Here is a 12,997-nt window from a genome sequence, read left to right as displayed (position 1 = left end):
GCAGCATAAAAATAATGACAAAGTAGCAAAAGGCTGTATTTATATTGCAGAGAGATGTTACAGCAGTTATTTACCACATTTCTGTGGCTGACCTTTTCATATGAACGACACCCTAGGGGGTGCACTTATATGTATATTTTACAGATACATACATTTCCCATCACATTGGTTCCTGCTGGTGATTCTGTGAAAGGAGGTGGAGTTGGAGGTACGACAGAAATTTTACTAGAAATTTAAGAGATAAACAGTATAGCAATTAATATATGATGCCAACAAATGAATAAATAAACCATGTCCAAGCACAGCATCTTCATTATGCATGTTTCCTGCACTCTGTGAAGGTCTGGGTCAACATCCTGTGTCTGTAAGAGTCGCAGCAGAGGTTTATTGCTTGTTCTTAGAAATTAGGTCTACCTTTCTACCATCTCAATTTTGGGGTGCTCCAGGTAAAATTATTAAATTAGAACTATCAGGAAGACCTAATTTAAGATAGGCTCCCTGGACTTCTATATGGCTGGCAGTATCACAGCCTGTGTCCTGAATTCTAAAACAAAACTGCTGTAAAATGCACCCCATCTCTTGTTCAGAGATGTTTTCAAAAAGCAGTCATCTTTATTTACAATACTAAAAGGATCCTTCCTTGCCTGGGTTCAGAGCTGTTAAAGACCCTTTAAACATTCCTGCCATTCCATCTGTGGTAAACAGTCCTGGTCTGTGAAAAAAACTCAAACGGACTGATTCTGTTATCACAACACAATCACAGATCCTAAGGTAGCTGATGAATTTCCTTCTTGATTATTTTTTAATTTTTACCATATCCAGGTAAAAGCAAGTCTTGGTTAGGATCTTATCCAGCTGAATATAAGTTTCTTTCTTATGCAGCCGTGCCTTGCCAGACAATTATAATAAATTGAGACCAGCTCTTCATATCTTATCTTACACAGGGTTTTTGGGGGTTTTTTGGTTGGTTTGGATTTTGGTAGTAGTTGTTGTTTGGTGTTGTAGTTTTTTGGTTTGGTTCATTTTAAGGCAGAGGCCTCCTTTAATAACCTAACAGGCAGACAGTTACTTCATAATATATCACTGGTAATAAGTTAAGTATGGTCATGTATTGGCCTCTAGTCAAAGTATTTATTCACTGCAAACTAAACTTTTAAAATTTTTTAAAATTTGGTAAGTGAAAGTGTCTAATTTATTTCTACTATTTATTGTAAAACTGTAACATCAGCAATATCTCCCATTGAACAAATAATGATGCTGTTATGACACCTAGTAAATAACTTTCATTTACAATCATTTTTCAAATTTAACAGATAATTCTATAAATAATTACAAAAAAATACAAGCAGATAAAACAAAGATAATGCATGTCCCTTCATTTCAAGAAAGACACTATTACTCCAAACATGGTACTTACTCTCTGTTGTGAGACCTGTGGATTGCTGACAGCTAAAAGTAAAAATTTTTCTATGCTTTTATCATTTGAACTCCAAAAGTATTGATTCTTTTTCATAATAAAGGAATACAAACTACTGGTTGGTTTATAACATAAAATATAAATTCACAGTGTCCCAGGACTGTTTGTCCTTTTATGAATCTTACCTCAGATTTTGGTAAGATTCCAAGAGCTTTGCACCAGCTGTTTCATGTCTGCCTATGAAGGAGGGAAAGAAAAAACAGAGACAATTTAGTACCAACATCAGTTACTTATGCCTGTATAACACTTTTTAAAATCGGTGCCTTTCACGAACTGGCCTGTGTTTACAGAAGCTCATGCACATTCAAGTCAGGAATGAAGTCTATTCCCAACTAATGTACCAGCACATGTGCCAAGCAACACACAAGTCTCTCCTGCATCTCAAACTGTCCCATGATCTCACCCTCCCCTGTTGCAGGTGACACACTCAGATGAACTCTTCACAAATGCTAAGGACAATCACAGAGATGCCAACATGGCCATTCCTAGGTTGCTAAGTGCTGTCAGCCTCCCAGGGTCCAGGAGGCAAGCAGTGCATGGGCCTACTGGGCTAAAGCACTTCAGCCACAAAACTCAAACACTAAGGGAAGCTTGAAAATATCTACAAGAGCAGGCACATGGTCAGTCCTTGCACCTCATGAAAATTTTTTTCACTCTTCCTACTAGAGACCTGAACAATGATGAAAATGCTTGACTAGCTCACAAACATGAGTGGACCCTTTGTTAAGAGCATCCCTGCAGGGAAATGGCAACCATGGCACATTCCTGAGCTGAGCAGCCACATGATGTGAGGACACCAAGGAGCAAGAGCTCCATCAGGCACGAGCAATGAAGACTCAAAACTGTTCCTGAGGGATCACAAATATAACAAATGGTAAACTGAAATTATCTGGAGTGATTTTAATCACTAGTAATTCCTGATACAGTAAGCAGCATGTGATCCATGTTTTCCTGAAGATGTAATTAATTAGAACATTACTTATATGAAAGTAATAGACCTTAGCAGTGGTAGAAACAATGATCAGCTCACAGATGTTAGAATTTCCAATCAGAACTTCAGAATTCTCTCTTATTGATAAAGAACATTTGCTATCTTAGATTTTAAATTGATTGGTCATGAAAAGTAACCTATCACTTTAATGAAAATATTAATCTCATTCTTTAGGTAGAAGATACAAAAAAAAATTAATAAAAAGCTTAACAATGAGGGTTTTTTACTACACAGCATGAGAAAACTTCACTGTAAAAGTTTTTTTCCAGCTAAACTTAATTTCTAGTGCTTACTTCAGTTTTGTTATATTTTCAAACCAAAAGAGGGCACTGTCCCTCCAGGATTGAAGACTGAAACAGAGCAGCCTTTATGCAAAATCTGTCACTTTTTAAACTCCTTTAAACAGTTGGTCTAATCAAAGGAACTAAACAAAACACATTTCTCCCTGCAGATTTATCTTTTGTATATCCTTAGATCTTTGTGACTTTAATAGTATTACCATTAGACTAACTGAGCAAAATGCTTCAAGAACCCACAAAGCCTTCATAACTCAAAGTGAGAACTGATTTATTTTGCTGGAAAAAGGGACAGTCAGTAACTTGCATTATGAGATTTGATATCCAAGAACAACATTTTCCAATAATAATGTATCATTGACAGATTGATAAAACCACCAGCTTCATACTAGTTGAAAAGAATGAGGAGAAATTATTATCAATGGTTATTGGATGAAACTGTGCTTTTAAAAGATCTGTCAACTAATACTTCAAAATCAGAAACTGTGCTAGCTAGAATGGACTTCAGTGAAATCTTTCAAATTTTAAATTAATTGTTTTAACAGGAAAACAAAACTTTAACAGGAAACTAAACTTTAGTTTAGTTTCTCAATATGCTGCCTGCTGCCTTTCAGAAACACCCACTACCCAAAATGCACCTGATTATGCTCTTCCTTTTATAAAATTCTTCCTACTCAAGCTTCCCAATAGAGATTTAATGCCTAGTTCTTTCCTTTTTACTGACTACTCTTAAACATAGATGCAGATACTGGAAGTGAAACTGTGTCATTTAACTACAGTTAGACACAAAATTAAGTAGATGCCTGTCTGAAGTGGCACTTCAAGGGAAAGAGGAAACAAATCTTCTCCACCTTGCTAGTTATTATAGGTGAAAACAAACACTAACTACCCCTTTGCTGGCAAAACACATTCCCCATAGAGCATCCATCCACATCCTCTATAATTTCTTTTAGAACTTTGTATTTTTAATGACTCTGAGTAGACCCAGCACAAGGCAATGGCACAGTCAGCTGGCTGAAGATAACAAAACAGTGTTTAGCACTCTGCTGATTTATAGCTATACATGGGGGGGTTTATTTTATTCTATCTTTTCTTTAAACTTTAGAACTTCCTCAGTGAAAGCAAGTGAAGTTTAAACTTGGACAAATTATGAATGCAAGACCATTTTCTTCCATATCTTCTGTACATATAACACTTCTATATTAATTTCACATTGCTGTATTTCTTAGAAGTCTTACATGCTCATTAATTCAAATGTACATGGCAATGTACAAGCAATATTCTTATTTTTATTACTCCAACAAAATAAGTTATACTTTTAAATGCATTCTGCTAATTTGTGTTCACGTTTTATTTACTGCACAGAGAGATGGACTGCATGGTAAAAGGGAAGAAACACTGGATACAGTGTCAGACTACATTTGGTGTTGCACTTGGATGACAACTACACATTACATAGCAGTTTATGATCTGTTCCAGTGATTACCTTCACCTGGATATTTCTTTGCTCGTTCCTCAAAGAACCATTCACCAGCCTTCACTTTCACATCTCTGGAAAACAATCAAAAGAGATTCAAATCAAAATTTATGCAAGTGCATTTCTTCAAATATTCGGTTACCACATAACAACCCAACATCTTTTATTAATCCTACCATAAAACTAAGATTTCATGACTATTCAATCTATTGACTGGTTTTGCTGTGGGTCTGAAAAAAACATGGAGGGGAGGAATCCTTTGGGGACATTTGTTTTGGTTTTGTTGTTGGGGGGGAGGGTTTGTTTGATAGCTTGTTTTCCTTTTTGCAGTGCAGGACTGCCATGGAAAGTGATACACACTGCTCTGGCCATTGCTCTGAAGGCAGGAGAGTCCTGGGTGCACTCCAGTCTGCACAACCAAGTTGCAAAGCAGCCCAGGCACTTGTGCAGACTGGGGAGCTGGCTGCTTACAGCTGCAGCCTCATCTGAGAAGTGAGTAATGTCCATGGTAGAGGACATGATTCCAAGCAGAACTCGGGATGGCTTCCAGGGAGCACTGAGCTCCACAGCCCTGGCAGCACAGGGGCTTCATGGCCCATCTCTCCATTTTCTGAGACTACCATCAGTTACATCGATGTTTTACAAAGGCACCAGGATCACAGGAACAGAAAAGTAATGATTAGCAAGTACAAGACCATATCAGATTAAATAGCTTTGTCACTATCAGATTTTCAGCAAATCTTACTCTTCCTGAAGCCTGCAACTTAAACTCACCCATTTTTAAAGAGAAAAAAAATTCTCATCTAAATGTCTTACTAATTTTTAGGGCACATTATATATCTCCCTTCCTTATCAATTTTGTGATGCTTACTATAAGATGAAGTCTCACTGAAAAAATTTCCTCAGTGTAGGCACTGCTAAACTTTTTCTCTACTGTGTTGTTGATTTTCCTTTTATAAAATTAATCTCTTTATTACCACTCCCTCTGCCAGAAATTGCTCGACACTGGCAACAGCATACAAACAGTAAATTCATGTAGGGCTTACCTTCTTAAGAAAGCAAAATCTCTAAATACAAGAGCTAAAGTGATATCCACAAATAGGCAAGGCAACAAAACGTCTGGGTCTGCCATTTCACACCTCACCTTTCTCTGCATCAAAACAAACTATAGATAGGATGCTTCTGGTTCTGTCACTTGATTTTAAACTCTTTTAGGCATTTTAATGATAACTTTGTAAGAAGCAATGCAGACAATTAAAAAAAAAATCAGCACCCATGTAGACTGCACAATTTATTTTCATACCTAACCATAGACCCTCATGCATAACTGAACATAGGTTTAAATAACTGAGACAGGATACTTACACATTTTGGATGGAGATTTATTAACTAATAAATGTCTGAAATCTCTGTCTTCAAGGGCTTTGCATTGCCTTGGTTTCCATTCAACCCCAGGCCTCCCTTTATACTATTCCCACCACCCCCTGGTTATCTTCCAGAATCTAATCCCCACTTCTGCACAGATCCATGTGATAATTGAATCTACTCACAGAAGTTCTGGACACCTTGGAGGTGTTCCAGGCCAGGCTGAATAGGGCTCTGAGCAACCTGGTCTAGTGAAAAATTGTCCCTGCCCATGGCAGGGTGGGTGGAACCCAGATGATCTTTAAGGTTCTTTCCAACCCAAACCACTCTATGATAATTAGACCACACAGAGAGTGAAAACACCTGTCTCTTTTTGACAGTGTGTTCAGTTAAGATATGACCAAAAGTATGAAAACAAAGCTAATAAAGAAACTTCATCAGGTAAAATAGACCAAACTCCTCCAAAACAAATGCCTTTCTAGACTCCTAGAACATAGGATTCCTTTAAAAAGAAACCCAACATACTATACCAACTCCACTCACATAAGACATGTCTCTTCCAGATGAAAGATACAAATTTTATCAGTTCACAAGCTTTTCAAAATTCTTATTTTGTAAGAAATACTATATTTGCCTATCCTGCATGCTCTTTCATTGAGGTGTTTAAGCAAAACTCCTTACAAACACGACCCCAGTGTCCAGGGGAGAACCTCCACAGTGCTACTGCTGCTGTTTGGTTCAGGAAAAAAATACTCTAGTGATAAACAAAACCCAAAATTCCAATTACTTAGGACTTCAAAATCAGCTCTTTACCTCCCTTAGCTATCCTATTTTTCCCTCATCAGGAAAAACAAAAATGGCTGGGTACCATTTACCACATTGCTGCACTCCCTACCCCTTCTTGAGATTTGAAGCTTTGATGTAAAGCTCACTGAAGGCAATGGAAGAAGTCTGACTGAATTTAATCGATTTTACATCATGACTAAAGACCAAATGTTCTCTCTCTTAACTACAAAGAGAAATTCAATGACAGCTGGCATATCCATCTGTATTAGCAAGATTACAAAAAAGATAATTTCCTGAAGGAAAAGTAAAAAGGTATTTTAATTAACCTAAATAATGTTTTCTTGGTTTTACCATTAAATACCTGGACAAGCTAATTAAATAATTAAGGGGATGCAGCACTACACAAAGTAGCTTAACAGCCAAGGACACTTTATAGGGGATTTCCACAGTGGCCACCAAATAACTGGAAACTAATTTAAAACAAGAGGAAGTGGGGAGGGTTATCTAGACAAGGATACTCAAAGTTAACTTTTGAATTTTCAGTTTAGCGCATATAGTTTGAAACACAGCAAAACACACACACCAAAGTCCAGTAACTATTTTGTATCAAGTATAAATATCACTGAACTATTTTGCATATTAGTTGCTAAATAAACTGAAGACTCATAGAATATCTTGTTAGCAATGGTTTAAAACTCTCTTCCAAACTATAAAAAATTAGTTCCAACTAGGACAAATTTGTCTTACTTTAGACCAAAACTTTGCCTTATATTTCCCTTTATTTAAATCTCATTTTGGCACCTGCAGAGGGAGTGGAGTGGTGGATTCATCTTCTGTTGGCATAAAGTAAATTTTCACCCAAATCCTAACCCTTTCTACAGGATATTTATCATCCTTCAGAGCTTTTGAATAATTTCCCAAACTATCATTCTTCACCTACATATTGTTTTTCATCAAATGTGGAAATATATCTAAACCATTTTGCTTAGAAAGACTGCAATGAATAGAATGGACGATGAATAAATATTTTGACATTAATAAAGTACCAGTACAGTAAAAGAAAGATTGTTTCCTGCATCCTGAAATACAAAAATAAGATGTAGCAAAAGAAATAATCAACTAATTCAAAGTAAATAAATTTCTATATCTGACCATACTTGAACAAATCCTAGTAATCTTATTCATTGGTTTTGCTGTTTATGTTATGAAGCACGACTTCAAATTATTTGTCAATCACATTTCTCACTCCAGTGGTCAGAGTCAGAAAACAACAATGAGGAAATTGTCAAGAAATTGGCTATACTACACCAAAGCACAGCACCTTCAGCAGGTTGTGAGGAAGCACTGGTTCAATATTGAGTAGGGGAAGGAGCGCTCTCTGTGGCTCAGAAACTCACGACTGTTTCTATGCTCTGCTGTTATCATCTTTGTCACACTCACAGTACCTCTGGCCTACCCCGAGGATCCATTTTGCTAAACACAGGAAGGGAAATATCAGCGATGTGAAGAATAACACAAAGTTTCCATCCATTTCATCACTGCCAGGACCTCAGCCAACATTGTCGCTACACCAGTGGCTTTACACCAAGGCAAAATTCCTTACCCATGAGCGTAACAAATGGTGCATTTCCAGAGGCAGGGGCTCAGGCAGACACGGCACTCCGAGCACACCCGGTGGCTGCATCCATTGCACACGGCGCCTCTGTTCAGCAGCAGCCCCAGCGACTTCTGACAGCGAGCACAAGATCTCTCCTGGTACTCGCGCCTTGCATTCTTGGCACCCTTCCACCGAAGCTGCTGCAGCTGCACTTTCATTTTCCTAATTCCACAGGTAAAAAGAAAAAAAAATTTACAGAGGACAAAATACTCATGTAAAGCACAAGATAATAGTATCCTGGTTGTGCAATAGGATTTCTAGTGGGAGATATGCCCTCCAGTGTGACCTCTGTTGAGCACTGTTTAAAAAGGTGCACACACAGCATTTCTGCAGTGACTGCGTGTGTGTGACCAGAACTGTGCATACTAACAGAGAAATAGTTTAATATAAATGGGGTATTGTTCATTTCAGACCCACTTCCCACACTGAAATCATTGTATGCAAGTGATTATGCATTTACCTCCAGAAACTGAGACTAGATGGTGCTCCCTTCCATTTATTTTTTTAACCACATTTAGCCAAGAATTAAATACTCTACTGAGAAAAAAAAATAATCCTAACAAATGCATCATCTGAAAGCTAAAAAACCAAACCAAAACAGCACACAGCCCAAAATATCAAAACCTCTCCTTGTCATTAACTTTGCTTCCATTGCATGTACCGATAATCAAGATCTATGCTTTTAATTGATACTAACATCATCAGAAGTTGAAAAGGATTTTCTAACCAATTCAGACTTTCTACGTAGTCTCCATATAATTACTATTGTTTTATGTTTAATGTGTCCCATAATACTTAGAAAAATACTTGATGTAAACAAAGTTTAAATTTCCACATTTAAGGGACTAAAAATTTATATCTTATCCACACCAATACCTAGTTTTACAGGGGGATGCAATATCACAAAGCAGGATACAAGGTACTGGGAAATCCTGGTCCTAGCCAAGATATAAAGCAAATAAACTACTGAAGAATTATCCTTTATCCTCACCTGCCGAGATACTGCAGAGTGTGAAATCAGTAAGTAAAATCCTTTCCTAAGCAATGACACCTATTGACACAAGTAACAACCTCCAAGGCAGAGTGGTGTGCTTGCTGCCTGTTGTGTGTGAGGAGGAGCAGTGATGGATTCAGCACAGTGATCAGGTATCCAATGATTCTTAACTCCAGTCTTGGCACAATGTAAGCTAAACAAGCCAGCCAAAGATCTGAACATGTTCCATGTTACCAAGACTACACATAAGCATACATAGGAACATGATGAGAATGCCATAAAGCCTTCACAGAAAAAATGCAGCCAGCAACTGAACTTTCTATGAAAGCTGGAAGTAAAATTCACTAAGTACATTATTCAGTGAACATGATTTGCAAATCTTTAGTGTAGAGTCAATAGAATGGCAAAAACAAGAGGCTCTGGATAATCTTACATTTCCCAGAGAATACAAAGGCATTAGCTAACAAGAAGTTAAAAGGGGAGTACATTTAGGACAAAGTGGAAGAAGAGTAATTCAGAAGGAAAAAAAACAAACCAAACAACAAGAGAAAACATGAATAGGGGAACAGCAGATACCTTATTCTTTCCTCCTCTGTTTTTCTCACCATCTGGTCACGGTACAGGACTTCCAGAACAGCCTCTCGTTCTAATTCCTTAAGGAAGTTCAGATTAAATTCACAGGCCATTTTTGCCAAATTTCACTATTTCACTTGTTTTGTAGACTCCTGTTCTATGAATTCCACTACATCCAGAGTGCTGGTCTGGGTGTTTCCTAAATGCCTGTGCTCCTACTTGATGTGTTTCACTGTGTCATACCCTTGAAAAGAAAAATAACTTTGTGTGTCTTCATACAGATCATCATTTAAATGTCTCTGCTACACAGGAAATACGAACAGTTATCAAGGTCACAGCAGTCTTGACTTTTTCCGTGTCCTTTAACTTCCTTTTCTTTTCTCCACTGAAAGCGATTCCAAGAGAGATGAGAGCTTGCAGGAATGTTCCAGGCAGGGCTTGAACTGGCACCAGATGGAGGGACAATTGGTCAAGAAATGGTGTAAAGTAGTGGCAGAAATGTTTTGGGTTTCTTTATTTGGTCTTGTAGATTCGGGATTTCTGGCCCTAAGGGAAAAAAACCCCACCAAACATTATCCCTTTTCACCTCTTCAAGACATTTCAAAAAATGTGAAGGACACATTTTATTCTCAAAACTTTCATGCAGTAATTCAGACACAGGAGAGGTTTTAAGACAGTCCTGTTCTTCAGAGAAGCTCAACATTGCCTGTAGCACTCAGGCACATACTTTTACTTTCTTTTTTTTTTTACAGTCAACATAGAACAACCAATAAAAAAAGCTTAAGTTAGTTTTGAATACAGGCCTACAGGTCCATGACTGTCATACTGCTCGAGACAAAATTTTTGAGAAAAAATGTCCCTTCATAATCTCATTTTGTTGAAAAGACATCACAAGACTAAGAGGAAAAAAAGAAAATACCTCTAAATCACTTCCATCAATAATAATAATGCTGTTATCTTTGCTAATACACAGAGACACTAAAAAGTTAAGATATATACTATTTGCAGCTCAGTGCACTAATGATTTTGGTCCCAAACTGATAAAGTACAAATACATGCAAGTATAAAGTTGAAACAGTATCACAGCTGTAGTTTGTATATATTCTGTGACCTTCACTTTTGCAAAACTCCACTAAAATACAAAGTAATTTTAATATACTTGGCAATAAAGTCAAGAAAGAATATGATTATTCAACCTAAACCAGCTTACACACCACATTAATTTTAGATATTACATTTAGTGCACATTACTAGAAATCTAAACCAAATCCACTTATAGCACAGCAATATTAAAGCTGTGTATATGAAAACTGGTTTAAGAGTTTCAGATATAACCTGAAGTAGATACACACAGTCAGACTCTAGGCAGGTGTAGACATTAGGACAGAAAGGCAAAGCTTTCCTAAAGCAGTTACTGATGCTTCACTGATGGACCTCAGCTGAGAATCTGACCAACCATCAGCATTGCCGGATCTTTATTTTCAAACACTAAGTTCTAAATTTAAAACAAACAGCCAAGCCACCAAAAAAAACCCCACTAAAACTTCAGATAGTGACAATGTATTTTTGTCAGTGAAGGGAATTACTTTACATGCAGCTTGCCCCAATTAAGTAACTTAATCTTCCAGCAGAAAAAGCTGAAGGTGATAATATGTATACATAAACAGGCTGCATTCCATTTGTCTATGGAAGACTCTTCAAGAGACACTAAAAGGACAAAGCATTTCACAGAAGCTTGTGTTCAAGAAAAAAAAAGATTGGTTTCCTGTGGAAACAAAAGAGACAGAGATAAAACATGATTATGCCTATTTCCTTACCAACTGCAATTTCACAGGAAATTACTCATTTGAAACATAAAAAGCCTGAGCAATTTTTTTTTTACACAATATATGTAATTTTCAAAGGCCCCTGCATCCTTCACTTGCTTTCATCTTTTACCTTATGAATACCTCTTGGGATTGATGAGCATGTTTAAAACCATCAACTCAGTTTAGGTCAAAATAATCTAAAGGCTCCTCCTAAAGAGGAGTCAGTACAAACTCTGTGTCTCTGCTCTACACAGGACACCAAAACATCCATTACAGTGTAAGCTACATTTGCCATAAACTCTTAGGATTGCAGGTGTATCTAGAACACCACCAGAAAATCCCACTAAAGCATCAGTAAAAGCTAGCAAGTGCATGACAGTCAATACTAAGTGGATCCAATAAAACTCTGCTCTGGTGATCTTATACAAAATACATGAATGTCTTATAGAGCTATTAAGAATGTGCCACAGTAAAACAGTTACAAAGTGCAACACCTGCAGTTAAGCAAGCCCAGAAAGAGTTACTATCTGATGTCTCCTTCAAATTATTTTTTAAAAATCCAGCTGAATGATGAGGTAGCTTTAAGAATAAATACAGTATTATAAAAGTATTACAACCCCCAAAATGAGAGAGAATCCTCAGCCCCACAACAAACTTGAACTTGTAATTATTTCACAGAGGTTTTCAAATTGGACTGAAAAGTTCTCTACCATTGTGAAACAAGAACTTTTCTCTTACACCAAAGCTGTCTGCAATAGAGTAGATGTTTGGCAGTAATAAAGAAGTGCTTTCAGCAATGACCCTGTTTGACAGGAAGAAAACCTCATAAACCTTCAGAGATGCCCTCTTTTCATGCTCATGCATTGAATCCAGCTAGCTGCTTTATACAGTCTGCTAACCTCAAAGCTGAGCATCTTCTACGTAAAACCAAAAGTAGCAGCAACCTCTTTAGTAATACCACAATGTTCACAAAAAGATTCTGTTTAACCATTTCTTAAATTATATATTCATCATTATTTATTATTACATTTCATATTTAAATTAATGCAGGGTCAGGCACCTTGCAGACAGATCAGTAACTTCTTGAAAATATCATAAGAAATCCCAAAGCCACTGTAAGGGAGAAAGGATGATGAATGTGGCTACACTTTTCAAGAGAGATTCATGCATGCACAGAGTATAATCTCAAAAAAACATGGTTTTTTTCTATCAGGATAAACTAGTATGTAGTTCTGTTACTGAAGATCAAGGAAAAAGCTTACCTTACACTAGATTAAGTTTGCAAAAAGAGCTTATTTTCTAAGCTTTTAAACTTAAAAATTACTGGCTTAGCAAGCTTTTCCTCAAAGCAATTTTACAAGTAATGTATTATTGATCTCCTTTCAGACCCTTAAGCATCAGCAAAACAATGGCAATTAAATAATTATAAATTAACAGATCTTCTAAAGTCACAGTTTTCATTTACTTGACATAATTGGATTACTTTATCCATTAACCCAGAAGATGGCTGTGACACATCAGTAGCGAGGGACAGATTAGGAAGCTTTGGAGTAAAATCAGTCTCAAAAGCTAC

The 12,997-nt window shown here is 36.9% G+C and overlaps 1 protein-coding gene across 2 annotated transcripts in view; it reads right to left on the bottom strand.

Moving 5' to 3' along the window:
* Positions 1-9,977, bottom strand: part of SYTL3 (synaptotagmin like 3) — a 31,599-nt gene extending 21,622 nt beyond the window's left edge. The window contains exons 1-5 of one of the 2 annotated variants that reach the window (XM_064413440.1): positions 9,620-9,977; positions 7,996-8,211; positions 4,251-4,315; positions 1,603-1,654; positions 153-225 (exon numbers count right to left, since the gene is read on the bottom strand). In XM_064413440.1, coding sequence (XP_064269510.1) covers positions 153-225; positions 1,603-1,654; positions 4,251-4,315; positions 7,996-8,211; positions 9,620-9,729 — 516 coding nt within the window. In that variant the 5' untranslated portion in view covers positions 9,730-9,977. The remainder of the gene's footprint in view (positions 1-152; positions 226-1,602; positions 1,655-4,250; positions 4,316-7,995; positions 8,212-9,619) is intronic. The other variant, XM_064413441.1, reaches the window with a different exon arrangement.
* Between the last annotated feature and the right edge of the window lie 3,020 nt (positions 9,978-12,997).

This window comes from Passer domesticus, chromosome 3 (genome assembly GCF_036417665.1).
Source record: "Passer domesticus isolate bPasDom1 chromosome 3, bPasDom1.hap1, whole genome shotgun sequence".
NCBI classification, from domain to species: Eukaryota; Metazoa; Chordata; class Aves; order Passeriformes; family Passeridae; genus Passer; species Passer domesticus.
The sequence above is the reverse complement of the archived record's forward strand: the minus strand, read 5'-3'. Positions and strand labels throughout refer to the sequence as shown.